At 39.2% G+C, this 12716-nt stretch overlaps 1 protein-coding gene across 4 annotated transcripts in view; it reads left to right on the top strand.

The window, feature by feature from the left end:
- Positions 1-5201: 5201 nt before the first annotated feature.
- The window catches only part of usp7 (ubiquitin specific peptidase 7 (herpes virus-associated)), a 31545-nt gene continuing 24030 nt past the window's right edge, over positions 5202-12716 (top strand). Inside the window, exons 1-7 of one of the 4 annotated variants that reach the window (XM_016482668.1) lie at positions 5202-5253; positions 5751-6095; positions 9220-9324; positions 9458-9656; positions 9842-9980; positions 10071-10159; positions 10243-10351. In XM_016482668.1, coding sequence (XP_016338154.1) covers positions 6014-6095; positions 9220-9324; positions 9458-9656; positions 9842-9980; positions 10071-10159; positions 10243-10351 — 723 coding nt within the window. In that variant the 5' untranslated portion in view covers positions 5202-5253; positions 5751-6013. Of the gene's footprint in view, positions 6096-7184; positions 7323-9219; positions 9325-9457; positions 9657-9841; positions 9981-10070; positions 10160-10242; positions 10352-12716 lie in introns of those variants that run through there. The other 3 variants (XM_016482669.1, XM_016482671.1, XM_016482670.1) reach the window with 3 other exon arrangements.

Below are 12716 nucleotides of genomic sequence, written 5' to 3' on the forward strand. Positions count from 1 at the left end.
TGTTTGGCCTTCCAAAAGAGGACAATATCGCTTCGTCATGCCTGGAGCTGAGCCGTGCTGGTTGCTGAGGAAATACATCAACTTTGCGCTGTGGATCGCCGGATCGGCTTTCACCATGGACGAAGCGGAGTCCGCCGGACGCGCCGTTCTCAAGCCCACCCGCCTCCGCTCACTCTAGCCCGCTGTGACGCTGTGTGTTTCGTTGTGAAAGCGAAACTACTTTGTTTGGTCTTCCAAAAGAGGACACAACTTGAAATCAGTGGTTAAGTTGTATTTACAACACTGTTCCAGAACAGTTCAACCCAAATATTCAGATGTGTGCAGTGCATTTTATGGAGGACTGTTTCCTGATTCTGGTAGAGTAGACTACAATGCCGGCTGTTCTGACTCACAGACTGTAAGTACGTTTTTTATATTTAAAGAATTTGCCACTGATGATTCAAACGCGAGTTTTGGGCAGTGTAGAGTAGGGCTTGTTGTTTGTCATTTCTCCGATCACAAATGCAGACATGGTTTTATGTTTACGCGGCGCGATGCAACGCGTAAAAAGACAGTATAAGTCATTATAATCCGTAATTATGTCCCCAATGGATGCAACAAATGCCTCTTTTATAATGGGTTTTAATGTTTTTGTCTCATAGCTCCGGCCAGACAGGGCATCACAGTATGGTAAGGGGCGTAACATTTCCGTCTCACGCTTGAGGTATTCGGCCAATCACAACGCACTGGATAGCTGGCCAATCAGAGCACACCTCACTTTTCAGACTGATGAGCTTTGCGTTTCAGAAAGGCGGGGCATAGAGGAGAAACACAAATACAGTATGTGGAAAATAATGTGTTTTGAACCTTAAACCGCATAAACACATTTCATTACACCAAATACACCAAATAATGTTCTTTTTAGCAACATCATATGACCCCTTTAAATAAAAACAGAGAATATGAGCTCTTATCATTCGTTGTCATTTATTTTTTTAACACCATATATTATATTTTCTCACACACATACATCTGCTTATCTCTCAGCTTGAGAAAACGTCTGTTTTCCGTCTTTTAGTTTTAAAACAGACCGATTCGCGGCACTTTGCAAGCGTTATTACATTGTAAACTGTACATAATGGACATACAGAATCATACCTGAAACAGAAAACTAATAAATATATTCCCTCCTCACTTCGGAAACTGTAGGTTTTCGCACAGACGCGCACACACATCAACACATCGCAGCATGAAAAGCGTTTATTAGGGGGAAGGGCGGGGTCTCAACATTAAAGATGAAAGATGCAACATAACGCCAGCAGGGGACACTCATACTTCATTAAATAAATAACAAACACTGCCGAAATACATAACAAATGAAACAGTTGTGATGCTATATTAAAGAATAAACAACAATCTTTTATTGTTTTGTTTTGTTCTGTTTTTTATTGCTTTTGCTTTTATTTGGTTAATTTTTGGTCAGATAGAAAGTAACAATAATGTAAATATAGAATCAGACAGAGCTTTATTGCCAAGTGTGCTTACACACACAAGGAATTTGTCTTGGTGACAGAAGCTTCCAGTACACAGACAGGTTGACAAGTGACAAGACACAGATAACAAAATAAAAATAAGTGAGTAAAAATAAATAAAAACAATACACAATAGACAAAAAGACAGTATATTGCACATATAGTATAATCTAGATACATACACATATCTACATATACAACCATACATTAATTCAAACGAAAACACCAGGCAAGCAGTTATACTTTCAAATAAATAAACAAATAAATAATAAAATGAAACAGGGAGAAGGGAAAAAAGACAGAGAAATAAATGTAAAAAATTATATTATTAAAAAAAAAATTTTTTTTAAATAAAATTAAGATGCAGTGGTCTTCTTAAAATATTCCATAAAAGTGCTCCAGACTTTCAGAAAACGTTTTGGCTTTTGTTTTATTGCAAACCAAATCTTTTCCTCCTTGAGAGCTTATAAAAAGTCAAAAAACCCATTGGCGATAAGAAGGGGGAGCTGCTGACTTCCAATTCTTAAGAATAAGTCGCCTGCCAGTAGAGTTGCAATGGCTACACTATATCAGTCTGTAATGTGTTTAATTTAGCAGATTCTGGCAAAATACCAAACAATGCTGTTAAGGGGTTGGGGTCTATTGGTAAAGAAAAAATAACATGAAAGCACCTAAAGACTTTCCCCCAAAACTCGTAGCTGATTCAGTTGTGCAGCGAAGGCAGGTTGGGTCGAGATCAGGGAATATTTTGTTTAATTTATCTCAAATTTATTATTTATTAAATTTATTAAAAGATCAATGGACTCTGTGCACTGCCTTGAATTGAATGAGAGTGTGCCTTTATAGATGATGAGTGTATTCGGGCAAGAATTAGATCCCAGATGATTTCCTCAAGCATCAAATTCAATTCCTCCTCTCAGTGCACCTTCAAAGTGTTGGGAAAGTTAGAAAACTGCTTATACGAATAAAGTTCCGTATCTGAAAATATCTCAATAAATGGGAGCTGGGTAAGTCAATTTTTTCTCGAAGTTGTGTAAAGGATGCAAAATTGTTATCCATATACTGTATAGTTGACCAACTGTAGCTAAGCTATGTTCACTCCAGATGTTAAAAGCCCCATCCATCAAAGAATAAACTACAATCTTTAGTAAATAAAATTAAAGGATTAAATGTTAGCAGCTTGTAAAGTCATTTGTGCTATTTGAGTAAGTGGTAGCTAGAAGCTGCATCAGCCTGTTAACCCTAAAATAGGTGGACTTTTGATCAGATATTACTGGAACTGTCTACCTGTGGTTAGGTATACAAACACACAAGTGTGTGCATACAAATAGGCTACACAATGTAAATTATAATAAAAAATTATTTTCATTGACAAAATAAGTGTTGGATATGAACAAAATCCCTTTTACCTATATCTGACCCACATGCACTCTCGTAAGTAAACAATGCATGTTTAGCTGGAAACTCAAACGGTGCAGAACGAGTTCTGCTAGATACACTTGCTGAGTGTGAGAATTTTGCTCAAACAGGGATTTTAGAAATAGTGCTTTCTAAATTTCTGCAGCAAGTAGGCCTAATGTGGGTGTTATTGTGAGTAAACCACTTCAGACCTGTAGGCAGCAAGTTCAAAAAATTATTTTAAATAATAAATGAAGTTTGATGAAAGCTTGGTGTAGAAAACATGCTAAAAGCAATTGTAAGTAAATGCAAATGCCATTGAAAATAATTAAAAATACCACTTTATTCCTGGTGCAAGGTCACTAAGGTCATGGCTTTGATTCCCAGGAAACATATAATTATAAAATATTCATGCATTAATGTAAAGGTTTTGTAAAGAAAATCTCATCCTATTTCATATATATGGAAAACATTTTGCACAAATTCCTAGTGAACTAACTATCCACTATCACATTCTGACTTGAAGTGTACACGTGTTGTTCAGTAAGGTATAATATTAAACATGCAATGTGGAGACAGCTGTCAAGGTTACAATTCAGCTACTCCATACATTTCCACTCTTTTGTTTGCATTGCTGAGCCGACAATATTACAGATGTGTGGTTTGTAAAAGAAAAAAGGTCATAGTAATAAACAAATGAATATGCTAGATAGATGCAGCATCTGTCCATTCTGTAATCAATTTGCATTGAAGTAGAAAATTAAATTAATGCAAAGACACTTGAAGCGCTGGGGCTCCAGGTGTGAAACAATTGCAATAATGCACAGGAATTACTATGAGCTTTCATTGTGAAATCAAGTAATTTTGTCCTTTTCATACCAAAGGCGCTTCACTGCATAAGAAGTAGCTAAATCAAAGAATCGTGATGAGATTTTTCACTTGAAGTGGTTTTGGCTAAAAATAAAAGGCTAAAATGGTATTTGGCTGAGATAAATGTTAATTTGAAACAGAACGCAAACATCTTGTTCTTGCTAATACATTAACAATATATAGAATACAGAGAACTATTTTTTTTTAATGAATATCAGATTAGCTGCAGTTTAATTCTGTGACCATACATTTTCAAAACATAAATGACAATTTAGACAGAACCCATCTGCTTCTCCTCCTTGCAAATAATTTTGTGCAATTAAGTTCACCTCCAAAGCCCCTCTCACACACCATTCATACTGACTTTCCAATGATCTCAGTCAGCAGAAGACTGGTCATGCCAGAGAATAAGCTAGATCACTGGTTGAATCTATCAGATACAAAATTTATGTCAAATATTTATTATAATAAATACTATCCAGCACTGACTTCATCTATTGAATGGTCAAAAAAACGATAAATCTTTTCAGTATTGACAATATATTTTGCATAGTGCACATGTATTAAATGCAGCAGCAATAAGTCCTGTAGCTAAGGGAAATGATCTCAAACTATTTCTTTACAACTTCAAATGATGGAGCACTATAAAACACATCACACGAAAGCTTGTGTGGCCACAGTGATGTAGTAGCCTACATAAAACGATTATATTCGAGTAGATTATAAAGCGACGGACCTTCAGGAAAATGATGTTTTGTTTTTTACACATTTTTATACAAACAAACATAGGAGCAGATGTAAACCCTTTTACCTTTGACATCTTCTTTCCTTCTATTTCTTTAAAATATACACATTCTGGTTTTCTTACATTTAATACAGTAGGCCTATATTATGTAGGATATAATATATATATATATAGTATTTAATATAATAGGCTATATATTTTAATCTATATGAAGTATTGTGTAATGGTCTGAGGACAAGTGGATCTTTTTGACAAGTGGTCATTTTGATAAAATAACGAGAAAATCAAAGTAAATATTTACCATCTAGGTCTAGCTCCCATTCCTTTCAAATTGGAAATGTTGCTTTTTTTACATAAAGAAAATAAAGTTGCGGGATATGTTCGTCGCATGTCTGAAGAAGAATCAATAAGCGATTTTTGTTAGATAATTGCTAAATAAAATAACAAATTACAATTCCGTAATTTTATACAACACACATACTGCATAGCCAATAGGGATGCTGCTGTCAGTAAAATAAATAAATAAAACAGCAAAATATTAAACAACAACAAAAAATATAGGATAAACCCGCTAAGTTTCAATCAACTCTAACGTGAGGCAGCATCGGTGTTTATGGCGCTCGCGGTGTGCGCCACTGTTTGGATCGCCATGCGGATGTGACATTATAGAGAGGAGCGCGACCGCCATTTTGAGTTTTACCAACTGAACATCACAAACCACGGGAGCGGGTGAGAGAGGCTCTGGCCGTGACCGGGCAAAATTACCTTTTCTCCTTTGAATAGCCTTTTGGGATGCAGCTTCAGGGTGAAATTGGGCGTTAGATGTTCAGGTTTGTTTCACTTGTGATAACGGCTTGGCGAAACGTGGGCATCTTTGTAAGTTTAAACTTCTAAATTAGTGCGATTTCACATTAGAGTCTGGTTTGAATGGATAGGTTTTTTCCTCGCTCCCCCCCAGAAGAGGGACAATCGGAGGAACACACGGACTGGAAATATTGCAGGGAAAGTTGTATTTAAAATAATCTCTCGGAGTCGCACCGATTCTTATTTTTTCACTTTTGCTAGCTTCAGCTGGGCTATCTGTGTTTTCCCCGGCTGCGGGTTGTTGTGAGTTGCATTTGCCCCGCACTTCTACGTGGGAAAGCCGGGGTTTCATTCATCGGGCCTTCGTTAAGCAGAAGCCTGAGGCCGCCAACTATCCTTAACGTTAGCATCCCTTCACCCAGGCGCCGAGATTGGGCGAATAGCGAGCAAATACGTCCGCGTTTCTCTGCCTGCTCCCCCACCGGCCTCCCTTCCTCCATCCCCGGCGCTGACAGCAGACAAGGCCGAGGTCGTCTTAGCGCAGGCCCAGCCGCAAAGGCTCGACCTGTTTACCCCACCTCCGCGTCCTCCGACTCCCCACCAGCCTCTGCCCGCGGAACCGCCACCAGACCAGCCCGAGGGAGACAAAGAGCCCAGGCATCATCCCATCCTGACAGCCGCCAACATGAACCACCATCACACCCAGCAGCAGCAGCAGAAATCCGGCGAGCAGCAGCTCAGCGAGCCCGAGGACATGGAGATGGAGGGTACGTCAAGGCCTCGTGCGAAAATCAAACGCTCACAGCCTTTAATTTAACTCTACAGCCAATATTAACACACTAAGCCAGATATGTAACTACTTAACTGTTCAACAGCAAGCCACTATGTCGCATATTTTGACCCCAATAGCTTGTTAGCCAGCAGCTAACCGTTAACGTACCTCGCAGCATGAGGAGTTTAACCAGTCAGCAAAAAGTCCATCATATTTTATTTACCTCATCATCTGAGTCGCATTACACTGCCACGTTGTTATTAAAAACCATAGTGCGGTTGTTTTACTTGAATGATGCTGTTTATGTGGCAGTTATTTGAACTGGAATTTCTTTTGCTAGCGTTTGGTTAACATTAGTTAAAAATGCTGTCTGCATTAACGTGGCTCAGCCCAATATTTAAGCTCTTCCATCTACCAAACTGTCAGGTGTTTCATCTGATAGTGTAAGGAGCCCATCGGTTAAGTTACACCTGTAGATCCCGTGGGCAACTTTTGAAAAGCATCAAGGGGTAAATGCTCACAGATAGGTAGTTATTTGGCCAAACGAACCCGTATTGGCGTGCAGAATGGATACATGTAAGTCAATATATTACATAGTTTGTGCTGTAAGTTGTGATTGAAACGACAGAGAAACGTTTGCTGTTGAAATGATCCTGCAAGAGCATTAAACCGGCCGATCGTCCACTAACTAGTTCACGATGTAATCGGACAGTTTCGTGTCCTTTCAGAACACCTGACATTTCTGAAACAAGTTGCTGCTTCATTTGAATGGCTTTCTTCCACAATCGCCAAATCCTCGTGTCCCACCACCGGTTTTTTGTTTGTTTGTTTGTTTGTTTTTTAACTGTTGAGTGCTGGCGGAGTCAAATAGACAGCATCAGAGGATGATTGCTGGACAACAGCACCATTTTGAGCTATGATTTGCTCCTGAGCTACATAACGTTACACGATGACAGGCTTTCTGTGCGATGCCTGATCGGTTAAGTTGCATTTAGCTGTTTCAATGTCTTATTAATGTGTTCCTGTTGTTATTGGCTTTGGATGCATTCCGCATAGGATCGGCTCGATTAGGGGGAGTGGATGGCAGTTTTATTCCAAGATGGTGGACTGTATTTTGCACCGATCGGTTTCTGCGAGGCCTGCTTGCGTCGGTGTTTGTTTATATCTGGGTGACGGCGCGGCCCGCGGCGCATGATGGCTCACCAAAGGATCCGCGATCCAAGTAATTTATTTGCTCATTGGATAGTGTCGGATGACACGGTTTGCCGAGAATAAGAGTTCGGTTTGCGGAGGGAAACGTTAGCAGCGCGGCTATATGCGTGTGGAGGGGGATGGGGTAAAACGAGCGGATCAACTCAGAAACGAGTCATTAACGTAGCGTCTTTTTCTCAGTGACTGCCTTATATTAATAATATGGGGTGAGTACCCATGCTGTCAGTTGAAAATACAGATTTGATGTGTTTTAGGCAGACTGTGCGTCAAGACTAGCGCTTGGGGATCCGCCGACGGCGCGCGGGGATTTTCTGCTTCTTCATTGTATAACGAGTCATGCTGTGGTGCCGCTCGCCATTTTTAATGATTATGGCTCGCTTGGCTGTTTTTTTGGATCGTGCACACCCGCGATCGCGGTGGGAGCACTTAAAAGGCCGTGGAACATGGCTGTGATTTCTTATTCGTTGTAATTAGGACGTTAGTTTTTGCGCTACGTTTCATCAAAGTTCTGCAGTGCACGTGTGGGGGCGTTTCTGATGCTGCTGCTGTCCGGAGACTCGCACTCAGACCTTTCTATACATGCACATAATCACATCACAGGCCTAGGAATGCGCAAAGGAAACTCTAAATGGTGCTATGAAGCCTGCAGGGTGGCCTTTCACTGAACAGCAAAATGTCGGGTTCACATTGCATCTTTTTCTTTTTTCTAGCCAAGAACCACCCACTTAGACAGGAAGAGAACCAGTTTGTTTTGTTTTTACAAGCTTTTTATGCTGTCTTCACTAGCTATTTGAAATGTCCTACTTTCTGCTTCTAAAGTGGCCATGTTCAAGTGCTTTGTTGCCTGAAAGAATAAGAATTATGCAGGACTTAACATATTAAATCTTATAGAAATGCAAAATGTATTGAAGATGTTTAGTTAATATCCAATAGATTTTTAATAAAATGTCGCGTCCTATTCTTTGTTAGCCATTTAAACATTACTTTTGCTATCTAGATTCTGGAGATTAGAGATTCTGGAATTTCAGGCAAGTAAATGTGGTCTTTGCTGTGTGAAATGCATACAATATGCATCAAATGTTTATTTATGTATAGAAACATACATGATTGTAATGGCTAGAGAAAGCCATGTAGATATTGTGGGAAAAATGAATAAAATTGTCACTACAGCAGTAGTTTTCTCCTCTGCAATGTTTAAAGTTCATGGCCCGTCCAATTTGGAGACTCGGGTATCAGAATTATCTCAGAGTGTCCCAATCGTAAATAGGACTTAAGAGACAGAAATTTGTCCAATTTCTAATTATGATACAATACTACCTTTTGTACACGCAACTTGGATATTTTTATTGTAAATGTTAAAATAGCAATGTCATTCATTTCAACACTTACAGACACTGCATCCACCGTATTTTCTCATGACTTGCTCCCAATTATGACGTTGTGGTATATGCTCAATTAATAAATGATCTTTCCAATGTGACTTGAATGCATCTTTTTTACGTAGTATTTATAGACTATCATGGACTGTTGTGAACATAATTTCAGATGCCTTCAGTAGTGCTTCAGAATCTTGAGTTACAGATGCAAATTTTGCTTTGTCACTGTTCGTTTTCAGTGGTTTGTAATTGGGGTCTGTTATTTTTCATTATATTTTTTTAATAAAACAAATATATATGAGGAAGGGTACATGAAATAAGTAATTGTTATATGTAGAGCTACACATGCTAAATTCTGAATGATCATGATTAGTTTTTTGCTGAAAGATGCTCCTGAATTAATTTATTTACCTGTTGCACAGTGGATCTATTGCAGCATAGTCAGAGTGAGCTTGCAAGAAATCTTATGGGATGAAACCTTATGCGTTAGCATTACAATTGACAAGGGACTTTCCTGTTTTATTTTTTCAGCTGGGGACCCAGATGATCCTCCAAGAATTCCCCAGAATCCAGTCATCAATGGGAACGTGGCTATGGCGGACGGACACAACAACACAGAGGAGGACATGGAGGATGGTAAGAAACATGTTGAAGCTCAGCACCATGCGTGTTAATATTTTTTAAATACATGTATTTTTATAGTTTTTGAAGTTATGAATGAAAGTACATCTACAGATCTAACTATTTTTTATACGACACTTCATAACAGACACAAGCTGGCGCTCGGAAGCCACTTTCCGCTTTGTGGTGGAGCGCTTTAGCAGGCTGAGTGAGTCTGTTCTCAGCCCACCCTGTTTCGTGAGAAATCTGCCTTGGAAGATCATGGTGATGCCCCGCTTTTACCCAGACAGACCTCACCAGAAGAGCGTTGGATTCTTCCTTCAGTGCAATGCTGAGTCAGACTCTACGTAAGCAATCACTGCCATTACATTTTCTAGTTTAGAGATTTCAGTGATGACCTTGAATTAATGGACTCCTTTTCTTTGTGTTAATACACTTTGGCTTTTTTAACATATTTAGCATATTTAGGAGGGGGGGGGTGTATTTCTACCTCCCTTTAAGCAACCAAACCTAATTTGATCCTCATTTGTAGGTCCTGGTCATGTCATGCTCAGGCCATGCTCAAAATAATCAACTACAAAGACGATGAGAAATCCTTTAGCCGCCGCATTAGTCACCTGTTCTTCCACAAGGAAAACGACTGGGGCTTTTCCAACTTCATGTCATGGGGTGTAAGTTTACTTGTTTTGTATGAATGTCTCTGCTAAGCTGGTGTTATCGGAGGTGAACATAGCTAATTAGCTGATATTGGTTGATTTCAGGATGTGACTGATCCAGAGCGGGGCTTTGTGGAGGATGATAAGGTTACTTTTGAGGTCTATGTTCAAGCTGATGCGCCTCACGGTGTGGCGTAAGTCATTTCTTATATTTTACTTATGTTTCAATGTTGCTGAGCTTTTGCAACAGTAGCTGACGTCACCATTTTACTTGCAGCTGGGATTCAAAGAAACACACTGGTTACGTGGGGTTGAAGAATCAAGGAGCCACGTGTTACATGAACAGCTTATTACAGACTCTCTTCTTCACAAACCAGCTTCGGCGGGTGAGACATCTGCCTTTCATTTTCAGAATCAGAAGATTTTTTAAATTATTCCTACAGAATGCACTTTGTACCAATAAGTACAATAAGTGCACATTTGCTTTGGCTGTTCTCAAGTAAATGACTATTAAAAATACAATTCCTACTTTGCAAATTGATTTTCCTTAGCCTGTTGTAATTCCAATGAAATATAACCTACTTTACAACTGCATCCCTTACCTAACCAAAGTGGATGCATTACTGCAGATGCAGTGTGCATTCAGGTGCAGCCAAGTGTGGCAATATTTAGTATTATTGATAATATTTGGTTCTTATTAGAGTCATACATCTCTCTGGATGGGGATACACTATGGTGGAAAGAAAATATGAAGAAAAGTATACCTTGCTTATCATAGCTGGTGTCAGTGTGTCCCTGTGCTGGCAGAGCACATTTTCTCCACAGCAAGCCCTGTTATTAACAGGGTAAAACTTTCACCACTTTCTTTGAATAAGAACATAAAACAATAAAATCATGGCAGTTTTTATACACTACCAGGGCTCGCAAAATCGCTAGCCCCGACGTCCCGGGGCTATTGTTTTTTCCAGTCGGGCTACCAAAATGTATCACCGCCCTGCCCGATGGGCTATCTTGATTGAATCGTGATATGAAATTCCTAACTTGATTCGCGTTCACTCGCTTGTAGGGGTGAAATGGATCGTAGTTGATCGTTTGCACTTGTTTCTAAGTTAGGCCTGGGCGATAAAACTGTATCGATATTTATCGACGGTACACCTTCTTCGATATCGAAAAAATGTTAGATATAGCGCACAATGTAGGCACGTGCTATGAGTGACGCAGACCGCACACACAAACACGAACATGCTGAAATGAGTGCTGTGCCTGCCTGTGATGAGGAGATTGTGAATAAAGAATGAATATTAGTCGAATTTAAAATAAACATTTGCATTTGAATGTTAGGTGTTAGGATTGCCGCGATAGACGGTGATACGCAACAACGGTTATGTCACTTGCCCACCGCGGCACCGACCCCCACCGTCGTTTTGATTTTTTATAGTAATAAAAAATCATTTAGTTCATTAAAAGAACAGACACTACAATTAAAAACTGAACGCGGCTGCTCAATGCCGTGTGCCGAACGACAGTCGCATCACAGATCAGATTTAATTTATCCAGTGAGGAGAGTAAGTCGAGCTGACTGACAAGAAGAGTGGGGTGAGACAGACAAGATGATGGCGGATGATTTAGTTTCAAAACTAGATGCAAAAGCGCCTGTTTAACAATATTTTGGATTTTGAAAAGCCTGTTGACTTTTGCCATTTATCTAAGGTGATTTTGGAAGTTTTTTTAAACATTTGCTTATTTAATTGGTTCTACATTTGCTGATTTTTACTTTATTTAAACTTTGTGTCATTTATTTATTTTATTTGACATCAAGGTGTATGCCGTGCCTCCAAGCTTTCTTACTCGTTTTGCTAATAAACATTCTACTTTCTTATTTATTTGGTTATATATTATACATGTTTACTTATTTCCAGTTTTGTATACCTGTTTAAACTTTATGTAAGTTATTTTTGTTGTTGCATTCAAGCAATTGACGCTGAATTGCCGCTAATTTCAAAGTGAAAGTAACATGCGCATGGCGCTTCTAAGCTATTTAAAAGCGAAGGAAAGCGAGGATAAGAGGGTAAATTCAAACGAACTAAAAACGAACAATTTCTTTACTCTGAATTGCTGCTATTTGAAAGTGAAAGTAAAATGCGCACGCTGCTTTTACAAGCTATTTAAAAGCGGAGGAAAAGAGGGAACGCCCCCGCGGTGATACCAGTATTACCGGTGTTGTCACACATCGATTAACCGGTGGGAACATTTCCTCACCGTCACAACCCTATTAGGTGTGCATCAGGGAGCGTCATCAGTGGCGTGCGAGATGCGGTGATGTTGTAAGTGACGTTGTTGCATTTTAATATTTTGTTAGTCTAGCCCACGAGATGCGCCGCTGCTGCGTTATTCATTCAAAATATTAGAGAAATATAGAAGCTCAATGCGGAGAAGATCTTGAATGGGTTAAAACCGAAACCAAACCATTCTCACAGAACGCATATTCAGCGCGTTTTTAGACGAACAAATATGACTGGTGCACTCGCATCTCACACAAGAGATGTATAGAAAGCCATGCAAAGTTAAAACAGTTTAAGCTTTTAGAAAACACGTCACGAATTTGTGGAGGTTTATTCCTTTTCACTGCGTCTCTTATGTTTTTAAATGCAGTCTGTGTGAATGGCACTTCGGCTCTTTGAATTAAGCAATGCATAAATACATGATGCTGTTTTGTTCATAATTGTTTATGCAATTTACAAAATTATATTT

This window comes from Sinocyclocheilus anshuiensis, unplaced genomic scaffold (assembly GCF_001515605.1).
Source record: "Sinocyclocheilus anshuiensis isolate Anshui unplaced genomic scaffold, SAMN03320099.WGS_v1.1 scaffold701, whole genome shotgun sequence".
Taxonomy (NCBI): Eukaryota; Metazoa; Chordata; class Actinopteri; order Cypriniformes; family Cyprinidae; genus Sinocyclocheilus; species Sinocyclocheilus anshuiensis.